Source organism: Alligator mississippiensis, chromosome 1 (genome assembly GCF_030867095.1).
Source record: "Alligator mississippiensis isolate rAllMis1 chromosome 1, rAllMis1, whole genome shotgun sequence".
Classification (NCBI taxonomy): domain Eukaryota; kingdom Metazoa; phylum Chordata; order Crocodylia; family Alligatoridae; genus Alligator; species Alligator mississippiensis.
Genome location: NC_081824.1, coordinates 158,835,254 through 158,861,060, shown reverse-complemented (window position 1 = coordinate 158,861,060; position 25,807 = coordinate 158,835,254). Strand labels below are relative to the sequence as shown.

At 40.7% G+C, this 25,807-nt stretch overlaps 1 protein-coding gene across 6 annotated transcripts in view; it reads left to right on the top strand.

The window, feature by feature from the left end:
* Nucleotides 1-25,807, top strand: part of PLD5 (phospholipase D family member 5) — a 316,921-nt gene that overhangs the window by 219,458 nt on the left and 71,656 nt on the right. For all 6 annotated transcript variants that reach the window (XM_019500651.2, XM_019500652.2, XM_019500654.2 and 3 more), the window contains one exon: nt 20,953-21,080. In XM_019500651.2, the coding sequence (XP_019356196.1) occupies nt 20,953-21,080 (128 nt within the window). The remainder of the gene's footprint in view (nt 1-20,952; nt 21,081-25,807) is intronic.

Genomic DNA, 25,807 nt, shown 5'->3' with positions numbered 1-25,807 from the left:
TGATATTTTCTACAAGAAGTAGTTTAAGTGGCTCCTTTCTGTGAATACTTAAAATACAGACTCTTCCTTTGCATTGCTCAGGGACCCCACTCACCTTACTTGGAACGGTGAATTCTGTTAGTGTCAAGACACAGAGGTTAGACATTGTCACACTCAGTAATGCAATATCTTTGTATCCTTTTGGGTCCTACATTTCAAGAAGGATGCAGACAGTTTAGAAAGAGTCCAGCACAGGGAAACAAAAACTATCAAGGGTCTGGGAGACATGACATATAAGGAAAGGCTGAAGGAACTAGTGTTATTGAGCCTAGAGAAGAGAAAATTGAGGGAAGATTTGCTAACAGTCTTCAAATGCCTGAAGGATGATTATAGAGAGGTTGGAGATGGGCTTTTGTCTGTGGCTCTAGGAAACAGGACTAGGAGCAACAGCCTCAAGCTGCAGCAGGGGAAATTGAGGATGGAGATTAGGAGGAACTTTCTGACTTTGAGTATGGTCAGACACTAGATCAGGCTACCTAGAAAAGTTATCCTTGGAGCCTTTCAAGAGCAGGTTAGACAGACACTTGGCAGGCATATTCCAGTGCTTAATAACCTTCATATCCTAATATCCAGCCTAAATTTTCCTTGCTGCACTTTATGAGCATGACTCCTTGTCCTGTCCCATTCCACAGAGAACAGTCTATCTTCATCCTTCATATAACCACCCTTCAGGTATTTGAAGACTTTTAGCAAAACCCCCTTCACCAGAAGAAATAATCCTAATTCTTTCAGCCTGTCCTTTCTTGAAGTGAGTGGCCCAAAACTGGATACAGTTCCCCAGGTGAGGCCTTCCCGGTGATAAATATACCAGGAGAATCACTTTCCTTGATCTGCAAGTGATGCTTCTGATAATACAACCCAGCATACTATTGGTCTTTTTGCAACAAGAGGACACTGTTGGCTCATCTTCAATTTATAGTCTATGATAGCCCCCAAGTTTTTTTCTGTAGTACTGTAGACTTCCTCAGTCTGGATTTGAACATATGATTATTCTATATGAAGTGCAGGACTTTGCACTTGCCCTTACTGAATTTCATCCAACTGATTGCTGAACATTTCTCCAATTTGTCAAGGTTATTCTGAATCCTAACCCCAGGGTGTCTGCAGCTCCGCCCATCTTGGTGTTATCTGTAAATTTGATAAGTGTTCACTTAGTCACACTTTCCAAATTGTTAATGAAAATATTAAACAATAACGGGCCTAAGACAGACTCCTCGGGAGCTCCATTAGAAACCTCCTCCTATTTAAGCACTGAGCCATTTATAATTACTTGTTGAGCACAATGATCCAACCATTTAGACCAGGTATGCTTTGAGAAAATTCAGATCCACTGCATAGGCCTTTGCCACTTAAATGAGTACTGAGAGCATCAGTAGACTAAGCAACAAATGAGGCAAGGGTTCTGTAGAGAATTCAATGTGATCAGGTCATTAAAAATTGTCATAGTGCACAGGAACAGGGAGACTGAACTAGGGTGGAGGGAAAATTTTAATGGATGTGTTTCTTAACTTGGCTGCCTTTAATGTGTATGTATGTACAAGTTCCTTGCTTTTTTTTAAGCAATTTGAAAAAAAAAAATCCGAAAAAACAGAAATGTTATCACATTGTATTATATTGACACTGCATCAGTGATCACCTGCAGGGTTAGCACATTTAGATCCACTGCAAAGAAAGCCAATAACACATTGGGCTGTACTGATAGAGGCATCACTTGAAAAATAAGAGCAGTGATTTTTTCCCTGCTTTCTTCAGCGTAAGTGAGGCCTTACCCAGAATATTATGTCCAGACTTAGAACACTCATCGAATCAGGAGACCCTTTAATTTCCCCGAATTCAGTCAGAACCCTCCAAATTGATTCCCATGATACAGGCAGTGGGGATACATTGACCCTTTAAAATGCGACTGGCTTACACATAATTCCTAACTCCTGGTAGGTTTCCAGGTTTCTACTTACAGAAATCACCAGGCAGCTACCTGGGGTACTTGCTTAAAGTTTTCAAAATGTCCCCCGGAAGGAAGAGAGCACTCCTCCCTCCCCCTAGGAATTTTATGTAGCTAGGTCGCCGATTTGACCAGCCTGAACAAAAAAGAAAGGAAGGAGAAAGTAGGCCTGTGTGAAGCAGCTAGTATTTGCTTCGGATTCGGATTTGGCCGATTTGGGGGACAGTGATTCAATCTGGTGATTCAAATCACTGTCTTGATTCAATTCAGCCTGCATAGGGGCTGCATAGGGCTCTGGGGGAGTGGGGGAGGCTGGGGGGGCTGGCAGGGGTGCCTCCATGGTCCCCTCCCCCCTTCCCCAGCCCCCCCTGCCCTGCCCCTAGTACTTACCAGCTCAGAGTAGCTGCAGCTCCCTGCTGTAGCCACCAGGGACTGCCCGAATCATCAAAGCTCTCTGAATCTTTGCCAAATTCAGAGATTCAGCCACCAAATTGGGCCATATCTCCTCCAAATCAAATCACCACCCAAAGCTTCGCACAGCCCTAGGAGAAAGCAAGGAGAGAGGAGGGTCAGCTGGGCTGACCCAAGTGAGGGGCAGAGAGAGGAGGAGGTGTGAAGAAATCTCATAGAAAATAATTTAAACTGATGGGTAGTATGACAAAAGCAATACACATTCAGCACTGGGGTTCTTTATTGTCTTGCTTGGATAGCTACATATTTGAGCATGTTTTGCTTTGTTCTGTGAGTTCCCAAATAGGAGAGTTTTCTTGCTATTAAGAATATGTGACTCAAACAGCAGGGCTCAGTCTGTGATTTCAGGGTGTTCTTATTTCTATTGACTATACTCTGCATGTTCCCATCATTTGCCTGATAACAAAGATATCTAGCAAGGGTACCTTACTATGAGTTTGCTGGTCATGGGCTTCTTGGCTGGAAGTCAAGCTGTGTTCAGAAACTGTATAATTGACAATACATTGGTTTATGTTGATCTGTGCCTCCAACAGATCATTTTAAGGATTTAAGAGCATAAAATATTTCTGTGTGCTTTCTTTCCTTCTTTAGTGCATCACATGGATTTTCCTGACCATGACACAGGACAACTCAGTATGTGTCCTCATAGTTTCCATTTTAATGTGATAAAGTCAAATCACAATGTTAAAGTTCCATTAAATATATTGAAAAGGCTGATCACAATAGTAGATACGGCATGAAACTCTTAACTCTGCTGTCATGCCTTTCATGTCTTGCAATATCTGTCTTGTATGATTTTTAACCAGAAATGCTAGGCCCACTGTAAATAGCAAAGTCCAGCTTCAGTTGTTATTCAGGTTGAGACAGCAAGAAGAAACTGCCAGGGCCAAGCATCCAAAAGTGACCTGTGACTTTTGTGTGTCTAACTTAAGACACATTGGCCATGATTTTCAGAGATGTCAAGCTCTTGTGTAATCTTGATGCCAACACCTGTAATCTTCCTTAAAAAGCATGCCTTAAATATTCCCCCAACTGTTTTCCCTGCCACAGCCCTACCACCACAGGCAAGGCTACCCAGAGGAAAGAGGACTGGCAGAAGGCAGGGGCAATCCAGATTTTTTTTTCCCCTGGTCTCAGGCAGTTTGTCAGGATATTGTTTTAATGGGCCACCAATGGCTTATGGGTCTGCCAGGTAGGGAGGAAGAGTCAACATATTTACTTTCTTGAGCCTGAAAATGTCTGTTGATGGCACTATCTACAGAATATGATATGCTCCTGAGGCACTTATCAGTTACTAACATGATTTATTGGCATTTCTGTGTCTGTTAATTAGTAACCCTCTGGTTACTTGGTTCTTCAGTTTGCTTATAGCAGAAATGGGTAACACTTGAACAGAAAAATGTATCTATTACATAGAACATATGAAGTAGGAAGCAGTCACAGACATTTGCTAGGAATGCTTGGGAATTTTTTCCTGAATTATTGCCATGTGGGGCCAAGAAAGATTTTTTCCCTGCCTGTGGCTATAAATGTTGTAGGTTGTTTTGCCTTTCTCACAAGCATTAGGCGTTGGCTGCAGCCAAGGTTGAGGTGTGCCAATGCTCCTGCTGGAAGTAAAACCAATGGGTGCCTGGTTAGAGGGCCTTGCCCCCACTCAGGGTCAGACTGAACACCACATTTGGGATTAGGATTAGTATAGACGGTGGGGGACGGGTTCCTTTGTAGTAGGGGGCATGGTCCTCTTCTTTGAATCTCTTGATGCATTTTAATAACCCTTGCTGGGTTGGGACATTTATAATGATTATTCCCCACTTTACCTGTAGTAGTTAAGGTACTTTTGATGTTTGGAGGCAATAGGTCTTGAAGCTATACAACAGTGTTCATTGTGTAGTTTTAGGAACAGGTTAGGGCCTTGCATTAGATGGTGTGGAAGGGGATGATTTTACACTGAGCAGTGAATCAGACTAGATGACTAAGGGTCTACTGAACTTGAGGCAGCTCCCGGCTGATTTTGTGGGCAGACCGTGAGGCTGGCTGCTATTTTTGCAGGTTAAGCATGGTGGGTCCTCTCTGATTGGCCAAGGGGATCTGGTAGCCCTGCCCCTTCCTGCTGATTGACTGCAAAGGCTCTCTGTCATGTGGGCCCGCCCCTTGTGGTGGGTCTGTATGGTGGACAGCCCTCACAGCGAATCAGTGGCAAGGGCAGCAGCCATCTTGCTGTACCAGCAGCCCACTCTTTCCCTCCCTATGATGGGCTGCACTGCTGGGTACTGAGGCAAAAACATTTAATCAGGGCCTTGGGAGATCTGAGTTTTGTTTCTGGCTCTGTTACAGACTTCCCTGCGTGAGGGAGGGCGAGTCACTTAGGCCATGCTTCTACTTCCTCTGTAGCATTGCTTCATTCATAGATAGGAGGCTAAGCTTTCAGTTCCTCATATTCATGATGAAAATGTGTCCGAGCATCCCTGAATTTATGGATGCTTCATGGTAAGTAACTTAGGATACAAGCAAATGCCTCTCTTTGGGGAGGGGAAGTGTATGCTTTTACTAATCCCTCTATTATATTCATAATTGCATAAGAATTCAGAATTTTTTATGTAACATAGGAGTATTTTAATTAGCAAATAAAACACAGTCTTACATTACCAATGATGTTACTGGTAATATAATAGTTATAAGTCTTCTATTCGGAAATGATGTGCTTCTCTACAAAATCAACTCAGAAATTATTTCTCCCAACCAGAACAACAAACTGTTTAATAGAGGTATCTATTAAATAAAAAGCTTTACTTCAGATAATAATGGAAGGATAAAAGACAAGGAAAAAATAAAACAAATAGAATGCATCTTTTCCACTGCAGTTTGTTGTACAATAATGTTGTCTCTATAGAACCGTCAGATTCAAGAAGACATACTCAGGAAATTTTCTGTAGATAATTACTTGGGCTAAGAGGCAGCTTAGTCCTGTGAAAGAAAATAAAATTGCATTTATGAATATTGCACTCAACTCCCCAAAGTTACATTTGAACTGTTATTCACACAGTTCACTAGAGTGAAATAGTTTAACCTCTTTTCGTGCAATTTAAACTTTCTGATTGATGGTGCTGATGTTATATCCATGTCTTGTATGCCAAATATTAAAGGTTTACCCATTATTCCTAATCTGTGCATATATAACTACATACAAGTATTCAATATATACATACAAGTGTCTTTAATCTAGTTCCACATAAAAAGAAAGGTTACAATTAAAACAATTTAAAATATCCTTAATTCATGATTTATTAATTAATGGAACCTTATGACATGCACTTTACAGAACAATGGCCCATGACCCTCTCTATTTTACAGTATAATTGCATATGCCATGAAAGATAAGCAATCTGGTTGTGAAAATTAAACAGAAGAGGTATAAATTACTTGCATGGGAGATAATGTTTGTCAATAAAATGACTGATTTCACTCATGCTGGGTATGTCTATACGTGCAGTTAATGGCACTGAATATACCCTGACTAATCCTGATGTAATTTATTGTGCTGCTGGATTTTATATGTATCTGAGGGGAATATCTGGCAGTGCAGTAAATTTGTCTACTGCGCTTTAATTGCTGTGCACCTGTAGACAGTGATGCTTTACTTAGATGCTTTACTCCACATCTAATTCTAGGTACCCATGTTCAGAAACTTGAGCTTATAGCAAAACTTAAAATTGCACCTTGGGTTTTTTTAATTGATTTTTTTAAAAATTCTTTTTCTATATTTACTACTCAGCAAATTCCCACGAACTGCCTTTCAGGGGTCAAATATTTTTAAGCCTATAACAACTGGATCTACCCACACCTGAATGAACCTAAAATTTAGGAGTTCTATCCTCCAAACTTTTATTTTCCAAGATAGACAGAGGTGCCATAGCTTTCATGAAGAGCCAACATTTACTGTCTCATTTTCTAATTTTAATCCTTAATAAGTACAAAATTGTTGTTAATCTGTGAATGATGCAACCTCAGCCATCTTTCTTCCTTTCTTACTGAGTTATGTGCACAAGTTGTTCTGAATCTTACCACCTTAACACTGTGGTGCAGGTGCTTAGCTGCTCACCAGGGATTATGCTGTGCCATTGGCTTGGGGGCATGTAGCAGTGTTACTCATTTTTATTTGTACTAGCTAAACCCATGCTTCATTGTGGAAGATTAATTTGATTTTTTAATTTTTTATAACCTTTTGTCATCATCATCATCATCTTCATTTTATGGTTTATGCATTGTTGCCTGTTCCAACTTCAAATGCTTTCAGACCATCATTTCTATCGCCTTTCTACTCTTCTAGACTGTAACGATCAGGCCTTCGGAATAAGAGATTTAATTTATAAGAAGATTTTCAATACATTTTTCATCCTATTGCTGTGCTATCTGTTGTTTTTTGGGAAGCCGCTTTCCTTTTCTTCCAGACTCTATATACCTTTTACTGTCTCATTGCTCTTGTAAACATACATGCCTTCCAACCTGCTTTATAAAAACTGTCAATCCACTGTGTAACATCTAGGACCTCCCTTTCTTGTAGTTTGATTTTTTAAAAATACATTAACAACAATAACAGTTTCAACCATCTCCCCAGACCTGGAAGTTCTTAAAAATTGCTTCCCATAGACTCTTCATTCTCCATAATAGATACAAAGAGCATCAGCCTCAGTTCCCCTGATGATGCAGTAAGAACATGCTTGGAACATTTTCATTTTTCAGTGAAATGACAGCCCTTCCTGCCCTCAATTCAGACAAAACCTTTCAGTAAAAGCAAAATAATTCAATTCAGAAAGGCTGCTAGCCATGCTTCAAGTGCCCCATGCCTTCTTCCTCCTTTATGATCTGGGCTGGACTTCCCAAGAGGAAATTTTGATATCTTGAGATTTGTTTTGAAGTCAAAGAGGGATGAAAGGTCACAACAGTTGAACCTTGCAGGAAGAAAAAAGGTTCTGAAAAGTTTTGATTTGGAGATTATATAAAAAATGTAAACATTGGTTATTTACAGTGTTTGTGTTTCAAAATACTATTTTAAAGTTAAATGTTTATATCAGAGCCCTATAGACACTATTCAAACAGACTACTATTCAAACAAAACCCATTACCTACAGTATATTTCAATGTAAGTGCTCTTTTAAAACATGGTACTACTTAGTAGAGTGCCTTGAAATCCATTCGGGGGTACCATGAAGCACTGTTAGGTGTGCAAAACTGATTCCCAAGGCAGACCCATATATTGCAAGTAGAAATCCAGCATCACAAACACACTGACTTAATTGTGGTCTTTATGAGTTCTTTCTTCAACAGAAGAGTTTCAGTATTTTTTTTTCGTAGTAAAAAAATGAGTGAAAACTGAGCTGGCATTTTTGGAGGGGGATCTGGATCCTAACAAGGGGGTCTTTGAATCTAAAAAGGTTGAGAACCACTGACTTAGTACTTAGCACCTTGGAGAATATGTTTGCCTGTCATTTCCATCCCATAGGCTCCATGAAATACATGTTGCTTTTTTTCTTGAATCTATTACAAGGCCCCAAACCTTTTCTAGCCTTGCCTTACTCTTCTGCCAAACTCTGCCTTACTTTGGATCTGCCACCACCAAGCTGCCAGAGCGCATAGACAGCCATGCTTTGCGTGATTCCACTGCAGCAGCTGTTTCAACGGAGCACAAAGCATGCCTGGGGGTTAGGCTGGCCATCACAGAGGACAGTCTGGTTGTCCTCTATCCTCTATTGATATGAAACCGGATGCCTTTATGGCATAAAGGTGGACATAAAGGTGTCATGTTTTGCATCAGTCGAGGACAAAGGACAGCATAGCAGAAAACCGGACTGTCCTCTATGATGGCCACCCTAGCTGGGGTGGTGCCATCCACTGACGGGATTGTGGCTTCCAGCAGAAGGCCTGAAGTGTCCACATGTGCTTTCTGGCCGGCTGCCAGGCAGTGGCAGGAGTCAGTATAATTCTGCCAGCAGAAAGGAAGGTTCTGCTTCCACAGATGAGGTTTGGATATGGGGTTCTGCCATCAAAACTTAGTTATGTAGAGACTTTTCCTCCAAGTGAATTAAAAGGAAAGGCTGTGAGGGCAGGGGGAGAGTGGTGGGGAGAGGGAGTGTGTGGTAGAGGATGTAGTAATGGATATCCAATAAATGCAAGAAGAGGATGTGTCACTAGAGGAGGAAGAATTCAGTGACAGTGGGGGCAAAATGAGGGGTGACTAAAGGAAGAGGAGATGGGGAAGTCAGTAGGAAAGAATTGACTTGTGGATTTTAAACATCATTATTTTGGTCTGTACACGGGGGGGGGGGGGGGGGGGGAGTGAGCAGAAGCACTAATGTGTGTTCTGTGCCTCTTTCCTTGACACTACATCACTGCACTTGTTTGAATTTGAAGAACAACATTTCATAGATGGTGAGTGGAACAGGTGAATTGGAAGTGGGGCTAGCCTCAGTCATATATCATTAAAATGAACAGGGATTTTTCCAGAATCTTCTATAGGAAGAGGATTAGACCCAGTTGTGCCTTTTACCTACAGATCCCAGCTTGGACAATGCAGATGCGGAGTCTGTCTATTCTAGCATTCCCAGAGCTGGGAGCTGTGATACCCCCCCCCCCTTTCTCTGGGTGCACCATCTTTAGTAATATCCTTTCCTCTGCCAACTTTACCTACTCCAGCATTACCCTTTTATAGAAATGTTCTTATTAGCGTGTACTTCTTTTTTTCTCCCACAGTGTCCTCTTTCTTTTGGTTGAAAGAATGACATATTCTCATCATGGTACCATGGTCTTAGTGCAGCTATCACTGGTCAAGTGTCCATGTCACAAAAAACCAAACCAAACCCCAAAATGCCCATTATAAATACTGGTCCTGGTGCAACGATGATTTAGGGGCTATCTGATGTGGGGGAGCTTGCATAGAAACACTGCTGGGTTTGTTCCCTGGGTAAGGAGAAACCTGCCTTATCCAAATGGTCACTTTGGGAGTATTCACAAGTGCTAAAGTAACTGGGGACGGGATTTTTTTCTTTAATGAATCAGAAAAAATGTTCTATGAAGGAAAACATTTCAGTGAAATGTTGCCAATCCCCATTTTTGTCTCTTCATTTGACAGGTAAAAAGTGTTTTGTGATATGTCTGATTTTCTGCTGAATAAGTCGCAGCGAGGTACATGATGGTAAAGGCATTCATATGTGAAAGAGCCAGATGGGAGGTCTGCTGAAGACTGTTTTCAGCAGGGTTCTTGACTGAGAAACTGGCATTTGGATTGCTTTGAGTAAGAACAAAAGACCCATATTTAAAATCTTGGAAGTCATTACAACATATATTTAGATAAATGTTATCTTGGGAATTGATTGAAGCTTCTTGGCTAGTAAGAAAAGGGGGATATGAAGTTACTTAAGTAGTTGAAAAAAGAAATAATTTTGCTTTTTCCTATGTTGCAACGGCTCTGCCTTTCTAAAGACTATACACTCTTGGGGAGAGGTTTTACTGCTGACAGATTTATTCTGTCTTGCTTTGCCTTCTGTGTATCCATTTATTCCTGTGCAAAGTGAGGGAAGAATAATATCAAATCAGAATGGGGACATTTTGCTCACACCCACTTGGTGTTTTCACTTTGCACAGGTGTAAATCACTGTACAAGCTGCAAGGCAGCAGCATCAGGTATTTTAGCTTGAATTTCGATAGGCCTGATAGTTAAAGGAGCTGAGTGTCTGTCAGTCCCACAAACTTCAGTGGGAGGTGATGATATCTAGACTTAGTGGAAGTCAGTGTTTTAGTCACAGATATGAGTTTGGAAAAAATGTTCTATCTCCTGGTCCCTGTCTCTGTGCTGTGCTCCCCAGTGTTTTGACAAGGTCTAGTTTAAATGAATTGAGCAAAGGAACTCCAGTCATCATCTTCAGAAAAGAAATGGCTGGTTAAGAGACATGACCCAGAAACAGAAGCTTTTACACATTTTAAAGAAACTTTTTACAGTCTTAAATCCACATGGGTTTCACTGACTGCTTGGTACTTGCTCAAGAGATCTATTTAGCTGCAGTCTCTTATTTCCAGTTTTGCTGAGAGAGAGAGCTAGGCAGTACAGTCTGGATATCAAACGCACAGGCCACCCCTAACAAGTCCCCTGGACTCTCCCTTCACATATATGCTAACCTCAAGTAACTGAAGACTTTTTTGGGTTTTGGGGGGTTTTAATTTTTTTGTTTTTTGGGGTTTTTTTGCAATTTCAATATGAATTCTTGCATCTTTCTACATGGCTTCCTGCCCTAAACATGGCTTTGGAATCCCCACCACATGGACACCAGGGGACTACAAGAAGAATCCCAAGAGCCATAGGCCAGGGATTCCCTTAGCATGTAAAATCCTCCAATATATGCTCAAATGTACAGTTTTTATTTTTGACTTCTGTTGCAAGCAGTAGCTCTTCCATGAAAAAATATGCATCAAATACATTCTAATATTGCTGAAGTCCGAGTTAAGACTGAGCAATAGAATATGATTTTGAGAAAGTGGTTATGCTTATTGTGTGTGGCTGGCTGTATGTTGGAAATAAAAGGAAAATTTCTTCCAGAATTGGGAAGCCTGGGCAGCCTAAGATGTTGGGGCTTGTGATTTTCAGGTGGCCTACGGAGTATGTGAATAAAAGCTGTTTTTACCAAACATGCTCAAAGATTGCTTATGTTGTGATGAAGGGAAATTCATTTGTGTGACTTGAACTTTGGTTTAAGTATTTTGTGCTGTAATTGTAGAAGAAATAGGTAACATAAATGTAATGGTGTTTTGTTATTTTTTGCGTATTGCAGATTGATTTTCTTTAAACCCATTTATTGGTGTGAATAAACACAGTTGTACAATAGCAAGTTTCAGCCTTTAAAAAAGGAGATGTTAATGAAAGTGACAATTAACTAAGGCACTTTTGTCAGTTGTTTCTGTAAAAACCCTTGACTAGGGTAGGGTGAGGGGGCACCTGCCAGGCACTGACTACCAGGGGAAGCCAGGATTCCTCCCTCCAGGAGTCTTTGCCATAGCAGAGAAAACACTGTGATGCCCCTGCTCAGCCACAGGAGCAGGGTAGAGCAGAGCTGTACTCATTGGTATATCTGTGGGGTGGGGGAGCAAGTGGAGCATGTTGAATGGTGCTCCCCACCTGCCCTGGGAGCCTGTGTAGTGGCCTCTGTCTAGCCAAAGCAGCTGGGCAACTCAGTGCTGCACCAAACAGTGTATCTGGGGGGCAGAGGATGAATGGGGTGAGCAGAATGGTGTCCCTACCCCAGGCATTCAATGAGTACCCGTGCCACTGCTTTGACTATCTCAATTTTGAAACTAATCACAAGTATTAGTCTTCTTGGGACCAGATAGAATCTTGATTACTTTAAAGCTGTTTTTTCAAATCCAGTGGTTGCATCTACATGAGATGCTGGCTACACAGTAGCTTGTGACCATTGGGCAGTAGTATTGCATGACAGAAAGTGTGATGTGATGCTGCTGTGCAATAGTCTCGGGCTACTGTGCAGTCAGTGCCATAGCAAGGGAAGGCGAGTGGGGTGACTGCCCCAGGCGCCAGCGTGAAGGGCACCAGCTAGGTCGGGGCGCAGGATGGACCCACAAGTGGATCATGTATGGGGGGGTATAGGGATGGGGGCGTGGCTTCACTCCCAAGTAAGCATGGGGGTGGGGCGTGTGCCCCCCAGATCTGTGCGTGGGGCAAGATTAGGCTGCCACTGTGGGCTTTGCCCTGGGTGCTAAACTTCCTTGCCATGGTACTGTGTGCAGTCAACATCATGGACAAGCCGTTCAGTGGCGCTACTGTGCAGTATCTCTGATTACTGCTCAGTCATTTAGTACTAGTTGTTTATACAAGTACTAAATCACTGTGCAGTAACAACTGTTCAGTCAGTGACTTATGTGGATGCAGCCAGTATGCATTAAAGAGTGCACAAAGTAGCAAATAGTCTAGCTTAAATAGTTTGGCTTTTTATCATTCAGCACTTCTGTAAAAATAACTTTGCATAGTCAAGTTACGCATTCCCCAGCTTTTGTGCTGTCAGGTCGCACTAATGGAACTTCTGGAACAGCTCCAAGCCTTTCACAACCAGTTAAGAAGGAGCTGTGAAATTCCTGGGGATGCAAACCTCTGACTGTCGCTGGATTTTGTCCAACATGAGATGGATCTTCAAATAGTTGTCAGTCAGTGTATGGGTAATTCAGTATTTTCATGCTTAAGGAACATTTTTTTATTATTATTCATAGCTCCTCTTTGTTTTCAGGTTTGTCATTTCTCTTTTTTATGACAAAATGAACTGATGACTGACCATAAAATTTGTAATTTTTTTTTCCACTCTGAAGAGGTACTTTTTTCTTATATAACTCCTAGATGATCAAATTATGTTAAAGTTTAGCTATAAACCAGTTCATAATTAAAGGAATTTTTTGTTATTCTTTTTATGTTGAGATTCACAATGGTGCTCCTACATGAGTGGCACATTTGTTCTGTGGAAATTGTTTGGATATACATATACTTGAAAACAAAATTAGTGGAGACAATATAAGGGTAAGCATATATACCTACCACAGTAAACAGCAGAGTGAAGGAATGACAGTAGGGACAGATTAAGCAGATAGAATCAGAGATAGGAGTACATCTATTAAAAAATTATTATGTTCAGGCCCAGTGTGGCATAAAAAATGTTGGGAACCATGGCAGATAGGTTAGTTCCAGTAGTTAGGAGGGGATTTTTGCATTCCCTACACACCCATTCCATGTGTGCTACCATGTACACTCCTCCATTCCAGGGACACCCTGTGCAATCAGGAAATGACATATCCTTTTAATCCTGAGTATACTATCTTCATGGGAGGATCTAGGGTTACGAAAAGGTGGGGTGTTCATGGTGAGGCATCATCACATATAAGACAGCATATATTTTTATCCAGGTAAAAAGAAACTAGAAGCTTTCCTAATATACTAGGGGCCTACAGCTGTATTATTCAATATAAGGTTGATGCAAAAACTAATATCATTTCATTGGAATGAATTAAAAACATGGCTGTGGAAAAGGAACTACATTACCACTAGCAGTTAACAGACAGCAGAATTGTCAAATAAAAGCTAACTTAGTGGAACATCAAGACCATTAAAAAGGAGAGCGGGTCATTAACACCTGTGGAATGAAGAGTTTAGAAGCAATCAGGTAGATTTTAAAGACCTATGAAGACAAGTGACTCCCTCAGGACTGCCTGAATGAAGGCAGTTGGTTTTAAACATTGGGCAGAGCAGGAATCAAAGGGGGGTGCAAGTATACCACCCCTGAATCTGCCCCTGACACTGCATGAGGGTTTTCTGATGAGGGATTTTCAACCTGATGGTGTGTCAATACTGCTAACCTACAATAGCAGAAAACACTATGCTGAAATATACCACCTTACTCCAGTCACACTTGCTCCTGATGCAGAAATTGAGTAGTCACCTTAAGGCATTTTTACACATGCAAGCACATGCACTTTAGGTCAAGAGCACACCATCATACTTATACAACTGTACACGGTGCAGCACAGTGTGTGTCAGCTTACAGGCAGAGAAGGCTCGATGAACTGAGTCTGCTCCAAAGCAGCAGATCTCTGGCATGTCGTGGGATGAAAAGGTATGCGTATAAATTCCCATAGTGCAGCATTGTGCAGGGGCTTACTGGCTCTGCCACTCAGCTACTTAGTCCAGGAACATTGCTAGACAAAAGAACTAACTTATTTCTAGTTTGGGACTAGTGCAGACTGAGCCAAGTATCAACATGTCCTGTCATACCAGTACTATGCTGCAGAAGTGTTACTAAGGAACCCAGTAAATCAGAGGGACTGATGAATGAAGTATGTATGTGCTTAATAAAGTGCAGTGGCAGTACGCACTCATGTGAAGTTGCTTGAGTATGCCATCTTTATCTGTTCAGTAAGAGGGTCTAGCTCTCCAGTCAGGGACTGAGCAGCTACCTCTACTGCCAAAATTGTCATCATTACTTTTTTTGCACTGCGCATTAGGGCTGTGCAAAATTTCACCATGTGTTTTGTTTTAACTCTGTTTCAACTCATTTCAAGCTCAAAACAACACAATCAAAATTAAATGAAAGACTTTGAAACAGCCTCAAAGTGAAACGAGGGCAGTCGAAATGTTTCAAAACTTCTGAAACATTTTCAGTTTCAAAGCTGGGCTTGCTTGCAGGGAAACAGGAAATAAGGAGAGGGAGGGGAAAGAGGAGGGAAGGACTGCTCTCATATTGACATGTGTAACTGGCCAGTCACTGTGATCCTTCCCTGAGGTCTCTTCCACACCCAGTGCTTTGGGGGAGGGATGGAAAAACAGCTGCGCCTTAACACACACACACACAGTCACATGTCACAAGTTTTGCTTGTCAGCAGCCTGAGGTGTAGTTTCCCAGAAACCCCTGCACCTATCTCCTTGAATGCTGGCAGGTTTCATGGCTTCAGCAGGGGCTACCATCCCTGCAGTTTTCATTTGAATCAGGCAAGAAATGGCAAAGTTATAGGCAGTTTTGTGATTCCCCATTATAGCTTATAGGCGAAATGTCAAAACAGCAACATAGTTTCAACAAAACAAAATGGAATAGTGGTTTTGGAACTAAATGAAACTTGAAACAAAACACTGTACCATCGAAACTGCGAAACAGAAGTCAAAACGCATTGGTGCTGTTTTGCAAAGCCCTAAATTGTGCATAATTGGCCAGGGTTCCCATTACTGCTCTGTTCCCATTGTGGTTCGTTAGGCTCAGTTATTGCTTCTTCAACTTCTCTGAAGCTCTCCACTCATCCTCTTCTTTCCTAAACTCACTTCTGTTCCATGCATACTCCTCTGCAGTCTGAGGTACAGTAGTGCTATCATTTCTTAGGTCTTGCATACAGTGATGCAGTGGCACTGCACTTACATTCATTGTTGTGAAGATGGAGTATCAAATTTAATCCAAGTAAAATCAAATACAGCTTCCATTTAAATCACTGGGAGTTATATTCCTTTTCTTGTTTCTTTTTGTCACAGGAGCTTTCAGAAAGTATTTCAGTTTGACTTTGCTTGCTTTGCTCCCAAGATAGCAGTGGAACAGCAGCCTCAGCAGATACTTTTTCTGGATCTTTTTTTTAAATAAGAGGTGGAAGACACACTGTATGTACCCTAGGGATGACTTGCCTCAGGGATGCTGCAACATCACTTAAGTGACATAATTGGTTTTTAGAACATCAATAAATGTTGCCTAAGAAGTACTTGTGGTGGTGTAGTATGTACTTTCTGATCTGCTCTGCAGCTGTGTGATGCAGAGTCACTATTTGTGCTTTTAAATATATGCCATGTGCTACTCCTTTAGGCTCAAGGTATGTCTATGCTCCATTGCTGGAAGATAACCTAAGCCACCAGATGTCTCGTGGCCTTGATCAAGTGATTAAAACATCCACAGACCATGTGCATGGCAGCAAGCTCTCTTAATATCAGTCTTTCTGGATAGAACAAATTATCTCAAAACAGAGACTATGAGTGTCTTCATAAGGGATTAGTGTCCCTTATCAACTCCTTGAGCCCCTTTGATCCAGTTGCAAGTGAAGAAAAAGTTAACCTTAAATGTCTGTTCTTGAGTCATTTAAAAACTATCTAGCATAGTTAGTGGAAGGCCCTTTAAGCAGAGAGATGATGCATAAACTTTAATGATGGCAGAGGGTGAATAAGCAGAAAAACACTGAAGTCATAGGAGGAAATAGAAAAGTAGCAAGTGAATTTTGAATACAGCCACGAAAACCATGGGAAAGAACAAGAACATCACATGGACATGTCAAATTACAGGTATAATTTTATATTGCTACTCCTTGTGTGCTTCTACATGTGTCCCTATGGTGTGGTTGTTACTGCACCATCATTTAGGATTTCCTTTTAGGAAGTGCTAAATGACAATGCAGTAACAGCCATTACTGTGCCATGCCAGCAGCACAAGGTTATTTTTAGCTGCTACATCGCCATAACAGTGCGCTATAGTGAGGGAGCACATTGCTATGGCAATGTAGTTGCGGCGTCACGGTTTCTGCCTGCCGACGCTACGTCACCATAGTGCATTGCTATGGCGACGTAGTGTCTTATGTAGGTGCACCCCTTGAATAGGTTTCAAACAAACCAAAGCATCCAAAGGAAATATGCCAGTTTACTGTTAGGGAGGAAGACATCCAGCTGGAAACAAATCTTTAGAGTTGCTTTTATGAACTTTTAACACTTCGGTTGAGTTTTGAAATGTCTATCTGACTGCTGGCAATATTCGATAGGTATGGAAATCTAATATTTCTTTTCATGAGTTTTAAAGTTCATTTGTAGCTAAGCATTTTGTGTAAAAAAAAAAATACAGCAGCAGAAGAATAAACACAAAATAAAAGCATCTGTATGCAGGACAGCTGTCTTTCATATTTTCCTACTGAACAAGTCCAATACGGTGGCGTCTGTAATCTGCCTACCCTACTCCTTTCTCACATGTCATAAAAGGAAATGGAAGTGGGCAAATCTTCCGTGAGATATGTGATATATACTCTTATGCTCCATCCCCTTCTTCCTACATCCACAGAGGCTACTCCATTTTAGATCTGTAGAGATGGTAGTGATACGTTCTAGGGCTGGGCTAGTTGTGCTGCTTCTTCAGGCTACTGGATTTCCTAGGGGAAATCAGCTTGGAAATTAATCTTTCTCCAACCACTGAAGTTCCCATCTATAACTCTTAACCCCTCCCAAGATTAGGCAGGCAAGTCAATGGCAGAATAGCTACTCTATGGAGGCTGTGTTGCCATGAGACAGAAAAGGCCAGGGTGCCCATTGATAGACAGCCATTCCCCTTTGTGCACTGCTGGACTACCAAACTGTCCTACTCATTTCCTCTCTGCAGTCTGAAATCTCCTTCCCTAGAGAGTAGGTGCAAAAAGAAAATATTTGCATAGTTTCAAGCATACTACAGTCTTTTTGTGGTTTTTTTCTTATGAGAGGTGGGATATGACCCAATTTATATGAGGCAGAAGTTTATGGGACACAACTAACTATATTTTAGAGTGTTAGCACTGTATTTCTTGCAGCACTTGTGGTAATTTGTAAGTAGTTATAATACCAATAGAGTTTAGGATGATATAACTTTGGTAAACCAAGTTGATGATGATTCAGTTTCACTAGTCTAACATTTTTTCTCAGCTGTCAAGCCTACAACTTCTGCCTTTGGATTGAATTTTCTAGACCTGCCTGTTTTGTATAATGGAAACTGAGCTGTGATTAAAAAAGTACTAATACAGCTACACATATTGATCCTTTCAGTTTAATTTTCTTGGGGGGGGGCATGGGCTGTGCTAGGGATGATGGATTTTCTTGGAGACCTGATAAACCTACTTAAACAAAACACCTCAAAGGCTTCTGGAGAAGAGCACTTATCAGTACTGTTGCATGTTTCCTTTCATCAAAATAAAAAACCTCATTAATAGTCTTCGTAGCAGTTGATAGTGATAGATGCTTTCAACAGATGACCTTTTTATTTAAAATCAACATAGAGTTACACTCTGCTTTGACTATTAGCTGTCTGTTTTCAACAGAAAGATTCATTGGAAGAACTTAGATTATGTAGATTTTTTAAATGGGGTTCATTATTGTAGACCTCCCACCCACACCATAGCATTTGCTTTTGTGTCGGTAAGAGTTGAAACTTTTGAAATTATCAGTTCAATTTTAGGAAATTGACCAATGCTGCCAAAATTCACATATCCTCCAAATTTGGGGATATTCACATTCAAGATATTAACTCAACTCTTAGAAATGTCTGATATTTTCTAGAGTTTCACACAGCACATAAAATCTTCTGTTGTAAACTTGGCATGAAGTTTCTGTTGAAGACTGAATAGTTTCCAACAGGTTTGAATAAAAATATGTTAATTTTAAATCTCAGTTAATAAAAAACCCTGAATTGCTTCAAACTGGCATTGCTTTCTTCATCTAAAAAAACCCACTTCATTTATAACCTACTTAGTGTGGGTGTGTTGTAGGTGTTCAACTCTTAATACAGAAAATTGGATGTATGCAAAGGAAATGTAATTGACTCTAAACCGCTTATTTAAAAAATGATAAGACAAAAAAACTCCATTAAGATTAGAGTTCCCAAAGTTTACTCCTGCACAGCTGTGTTTCTCATAGCAAATGTAAAGAAGCTTGGGGGGGGGGGTGTTTTTTCCAGAAAACAATTTCACACCAACCATAATGCTTTTGTTTGGTCCTGGATTTACATATAGTGTTAATTCTGCTTATTAATGCACAAAAGCGTGTTGCAGGTCTCATTCTAATCCAGGAAATGTTCATAAAATAACTTTGCTTCTGAGCATAAATACAAGTGGAGGTGACATGGTTGAAAGAATTGCAAATGACAGCTAGGTTGCACAAAATTCTAGCTAGAGCACCAAATCCTGTAACCTGCTCAAAGCCATATATTTCTTATGCTTGTAGTTTTATTATGAGTTTTGCAACATCTGGTTTACTTTTTGATGCCTCAGCTGCTGGAATCATTCCATTGGGTGGGAATTGCAGCTTTCAGTTTGTAGCTGCCACAGTTGCATCTTAAAATCATGACTCAAGTGCAAGGATCAGAAACCAGAAGTAAAAGAAAAAGAACCCAACATATAGCATTTTAAAAAGCACATGATTTTAAAGCAGTCCTAGGACCTTGGAGTACACCACTCAGACTTTCCTAATATTTGGATCTTGCTCTATGTCATGTTCTTAAATTTTCACATATTATAAGATCCTTTTAATAAGACTCAGAATAAGAAACCCTCTATAGTAAACCCAGGCCTCTGTCGCTGCTACTGTGACCTTGCTGTTCCTCAGGCTAAGTATATGTTCTGCATAAGGAGAATGGTCAGTGGATCTAGATTGATTTCTTTCATGTATGCAAGGTTTACAGGTCCTGGCTTTCACTTTACAAGTACATACACATGCAGTGCCATGGCAAGGACGTTTGGCACCCAGGGCAAAGCCTGAAGTGGCAGCTTGCCCACGCCCCATACACAGATCTGTGGGGGTACACTCCTCTCCCCCCCGCTCCCCCCAGCTTGTCTGGGAGTGCATGCAGCAGCAAGAGCTTCCCTCCCCATGTCCCTGCACCCAACCCCCACAATGAGCCGTTCATGGCTCCATCCTGTGCCCCACCATAGCTTGGCAGTGACTATTGGCGCCCCTTCACTTCCGCGCCAAGGGTGGTAGCCCGACCCCGCTGCCTTGCTATGACACTGTACACATGCTTTGTTCCTGTGATTATGGAATTCTGGTAGAAGTAGGGAGGACAATTTTTCCCAGTACCTCCCATTTCTATAGGTAGAAAAGTATGGCTGGAAGGGACTTCACTGAGTCATGTAGTGCAACCTCTTGCTCCAGGTAGGATCATCCCTATATAAGCCATGCTATATAAGTGTTTGTCTAACCTATTATAGTCTACAAAAGGGATAGATAAACTATTTCACTGTGGGCATGTCTAATTTACTGTACAGTTAATTAGTCAACTGCACTTTAAACATCATAAAAGATGTTTAAAGTGCAGTTGACTCATTAACGGTACAGTAAACATCTTGCATCTAAACATACATAGCAATTAGGCTACAGTAAACTCATTTACTCCTCAGCAGGATAGTATTTGTAAATAATTCAGACAAGCTCCAGTTTATTCATGTGCACTAATTGCACATGTAGACATATCCTGTGACATTATTTCAGTGTATTAGGCACCAGCAGATTAAACTGGAATTTGGCAGATAATTTGTCTCCAGAAATTCTGTACAAATAATTTATAAACTTATGAGTCTTCTTCAGTTTCCTGAACAATGTTTAGCTGGAAGTTTATATTAAATAATTTTTTTTTAAATTTTGTTCAGATTTTGATTGAAGGTTATAAGTGGTTTTCCCCTAAATATTTTTAACTGGTTCCTTTAGCTTCACAATTTTGAAAATGCATATTTCATATCTGGGTTCAAGGCTTTTCCCCACTTAATCTTATACATCTTGCAAAGGTCTGTATTTGGATATAATACTTCGTGTTAACTGTCCAAGCCTGAAAACACTGAAAGATCTGAATTATATTACTTCTGGAAGAGAGGAGGACAGTGGCAGAGCAGAGAAGGCAATTTACTATGAATTTAGGGGTGTGGATCAGGTCTTACTCTGAACTCATACCACAATCTGTCCTCTTCAGTCCAGGTGAGTCTGTACGGGTGAGTCGAAGGCATCCTAACATGATGGAGACATTTATAAGAGAGGTCTCAAGTACTAGACAGTCACCCTGTTAGCAGACTGTTGTTAAAGCTTTTATGTCTTATCAATGCTAGCCAATACTTTTGGTAACTGGAACTCTTTAATGTTGGATGTTCTTCAAGATTTTGTGTGCACCTACTGATGTTTTGAGCAGTGAGTGATTGTTGTGTCCTTATTGAACTCCTAGGTGCTGAAGTGCTGTATATGAACATGAGTGCATATAAGGAAGGTCGCCTTCAATCATCTTTCTGGATTGTTGATAAACAGCATGTGTACATTGGAAGTGCCAGTTTAGACTGGAGGGCATTGGGACAGGTAATTTTCCTGAAAAAATAAATATTACTCATAAATAATACAATCTGACCTACACCGAAGGAAAAATATGTAGCTTGCTGAAGACCATTGAGAAGTATACATCTTTGTTTTTCTGGTAATTCTAAAATGAGAATTAGATTGGTCTAATACTTATGGCTATTTTGTGTATGTAGAAAATGTTTACATTAAAGTTAGTTTCACTTCTTGAAATGGTAAGGTTTTCCTTTAACAATTATCTTAGGAACCAGTGGGCGCGTCTATATGTGACCCTATGGTACCATTATTACTGTGCCATGCCAGTGGTGCATGGTTATTTTTAGCCGCTATATCGCTGTATCAACATGCTATAGTGAGGGAGCACATTGCTACAGCGATGTAGCTATAGCATCACAGTTTGTGCCTGCTGTCACTGTGTTGCCTTAGTGCATTGCCAGAGAGACAAAGCATGTCATGTAGATGTGCCCAGTAATAACAAAGCTGATCATTTTATAAAAGAGGAATTAACTAAAAGTAAATTAAATTACATGTAAAATCTTTCAGTTATTTCATTGACCCTCTAGTACTTGCTCAAGTAAAAACTTGATTACCATAATAAAGCTGACTACAACTTTATTACAGTAATAAAGCTGAATCCAGATTTGGGTTTATTCACCTTTGACACCAAGTTGGATATCACCCAGTGGGATTCCTTTGTTGGAACTGATCCATCATAGAAGCTCCTACATAACATTGTGAACATGATCTAATTTTATTTTTCTCTCCAGTCTTCAAACTAATTGAGTACAGTACAACTGACATTTGACAGAAGTTTCCAGGTAAGGGAGCCTAAACCTTAGCAGTTCAGGCCTCTGTCTATTTCTGGGCAAGTTGCAGGCACCTGCTGCATGCAACCCAGGGTCTGTATGTACAACGATGGCACATGTGCATAAGTTTGTTCATTCTTTCATAAATGAATAATGTAAACACTAAAATAAGTTCTTCTTCAGAGTCCATCAGCTTTATGGACTCAAACTGAGAATAAGCTGCTGCTATTGTTATTATGAAGAACTTATGCATAATTTAGATAGCTTATTTGTCTTTCTGCAATTTTAAGCAGTAGACTATTTTTATAGTTCATATAGTTCAGCTATTAATTCATTTCAAGAGGGTTTTTTTGTCTTGTTTAGTTTTTTTGATGGGGGGTGGGTTTGGCAATAGGTTGTCATCAAAAAAATAAAAGGAGTAGCAGCATTTTCCCAAGTTACTGGCAGTTGTATATGCAAATTCCCATGCTTCAAGATTAGCAATAACTCCAGTGTTGACTGTGTACCTTCTACTGATAGAATCATACAAGTGTAAAAGTACTTTTAGAAAGCTGACGTAAGTTCATTGTCAGCACAACTAATAGCAGCTTGTGCTTTTGGAGTTGGGTGATCTGAATTTTATCCCCAGTGCTACAGTACTTATTCAGATAACGTCTTTTGGGGGAAGACCCTAATGTACCATACAGTAGTAAAAATTAAATTGTAGGCAGCCGTAGATATGCTAGAATAAAATAACCCAGTTTTTAGAAACGGGAACCTTTGAAAATAGGTTACTAAGTATGGGCATAGTGTGTAAAGATATTTGTTGCTAAGAGTGCCTAAGCAGGTCATGCTGAAACTTTCCAGGCATGTTTTGATCTAGCCAGTTGAATGTTTGAATAAAAGTACTTCAGCCTCTTGAGTAAAGATGACAGTAAAGTAAATGTACTTTCCTGCTTTAAATACAAGTTTATAAATTGGCAGAAACTTAGACGCAGATGTATGTCTGGGAGTAGGTCTACACTGATATTTTGGGTTGACCATGAGTTTGCTTATAACCAGCCTGCTCTGGGTGAATCACCCCTCCCTGTACATATAATTCCTTAGGGCCTGTCCATGTTGTAAATTGTGCAGTCTGGGAAAAACTCCTATGGACCCTTATGCACTTCGGGATTACTGGAGTGCAAGGTGGTTTGGCCCTGGTCTGAACATGTGCCTTATGCAGACAGGGGTCCTCCACAATAGAAAACCATCATTCTTCTCTTGATGATGAAAATGTATTTGGGTCATAATCTGGTCTCTGTCCTTTTGGATTTTGCCTATAGCATATTTTTAAAACAGAAATAATTCAATGCGGTAAACAAAAGATCAGCATCCTCCTGGAATCTTCTTTCGAGCTAAAGCAAATGATTAACTTTTTCACTAATACTGTAATGAGAGATCACCTTAGTTGCCTCCCAAACTGTAATTTTAAGCTACTATGAATGAACAAATGTAGCTTTTTATGTTATATTTGTGTACTTTTTATATTGTGTTACTAAGCAATAGAATATATTTTCAAATAATTTGTATCCAATTTCACAGGTATATGAACCTCATATATAGCAGTAAAGAGTACCATAAAGAGCAAAAGAATGCATACGAAGAGAAATCCTTGTATACATTTAATAGAAAATAACCATGAAATGGCATACCCTAAAAGTTACAAAATATTCTTCTATCATAAATAAGATAAAGAATAGAAGTTCATAGTTTGGTTATTATCTTGTAAATCAGACTTATATTAAAGTCCTGGGACCATGCCAAATATGGCTTTGGAACAGCATATAATCATAGAAAGAGAAGAAAAGAATATCTATCACCAAGTATTGGTAAAGGTATTATAGTCACTTTCATCACATGTAGAAGGAATCAGAACGTCCATCCTCAGTTTTTTTACTACAACTTATCTCTATTTGCTGTTTCAACAGCAGTAAAATGTCTTCTCCTGACCTCTCTCTTACTGTAAGTGACTGTTACTAAATAGAGCAACAAAATTACTCAGAAGGGAATCAAATGAAAAGTTAAGACTGGAAATGTAACTTTTATTTTTTAAATGAATGCCTGAGGACTGCAGTTCACATGTATATGCAGTCAGATTAACATCCATTGAGCTAAAATGTGTTGATCTAGGTTTATGCCTGATAAAAGCCTGAACCAATTTGCAGGAGGGTAAACCAGAGAATAATCCAGTTCGTAAACCTATTTATACCATCTCAAGTGTTATTTGAAAGCACAACACAATGTATATTGACTGAATTTCAGTTCCATTATGTGTTTTTCAGTGTGTGTGTCTGAACATGCATGGGATCCAATATACAAAAAGCTCAGATCAAATACAGCAGAAACCATTCATTTACATCAAGAATCACCATCACCCATAATGTTACTGATCCATGTTCAACCTTTCGTTTGAGTAAGATGGCAATTTGCAATATTTGATGGGCAGTCTGCACTGCCTGATGCTAGAGGAGGAGAGATCTTTTACCTGATGCTTTGATCTGTTGGAAGGAGTCTGTTGGAATTGTGGCTTCAGGGGCCTCAGCTTGACCAGCACAGTCACTCATCCTAGCTTGCCACCCCACAGCTGACCACCAAGACTGTGCAAGGCTGGCCTGAGGCCTCCAGAAGGCATAGCCCTCTGCCCATTCCCTGTCAACAGAGTGGCTTGTTGGGATCAATTGACCCTCTACTTTCCCTATATAAGGTCCTGAACAGGAACAGGAAGTGTTTGGGCAACAGGGCTCAACCCAATCTCAGACCTTTTCACTGTTCTCTCCAGCTTGTGCTGTGATGCTTGATTACCTCTACCTGATGGTCTGGCTTGTTGACTTAGCTTGCTCTCCAACTCTGCTGAATAATGCACTAAAAAGATTCAGCCATGTAGAAGGCATGAAAGCCTACGATGGCTAGAAAATGGTTTTTAGAGGTTTGCATTTGGGAGTTGCCTTGTAGGTAAAATAGATATTGCATTAGAACAATGGTCCAGGGGGATGGCAAGGGTTAATTGATTTCTAAAAGCCTGTTTGTGACAAAGTTTCCTTCCAGGCCCACTGTGTCTGAAGGCAGCAAACACACAGGCTGGGAAATTGAAGACATGTACTACACTGTTCCATAACATGAACAGTGTACTGAAACAAAGATAAGGGACCCTGCAACATCGGTACCAGGTCACAGTGTCCAACTGCAGAGCCCTTAAGATTTCTGGCTTTGGTGGACAGAGACTGATAAATGTCCAAATTAATATCCAGGACATGGATACCTGGAGGTCAAAAAACCCATGGAAAAAAGAACCTGAGCAGCTCACACATGGGGAACACACCCCTACAGCATGGAGAACACCTGACTGTGTGGTATGTGGCACTGCAGATGTGTTTGCAGTGCCTCATACTTCATGGTCATATTCATCTGAACACACCCATAGGGCACATTTACATATGCAGGCATGTGCACATGCAGGAGCTCAAGTAGCAGCAAGTAGCAGAGCACTGTAGCAGAGGCATCTGCACCTCTGGGCTAGATACCATGGGCCATGGCTACACAGTTGGCTTTTGAGCAACACTGCTGTCATGTCTTCTGGTGCCTCCTGCTCTGCCAACTGGACAGCTATCGACCAGAAGATGTGCTTGTTGCAGTGGCCCGCTTTGGAGCATCAAAGTGTGTCCTCCTGGCTCCAAATGCCCAGGAGGTCAGCCACCTCATCTGCTCTCCAGCCACCTCATCTGCCTGAGACCCAGGAGCTACATGTGGTGCACAGAGCTGGCCTGCCCCCACTGCCGTGTGCCTTTGGGCAGGACCGGGCTCACTCCTGCCACCCCTGGGGCTCTTGACACTGCACACAGAAGCCACACACCATTGGGCTGGGTCATCTCCTGCCTCTACATGCAGATTGAGATAGGACCTGAC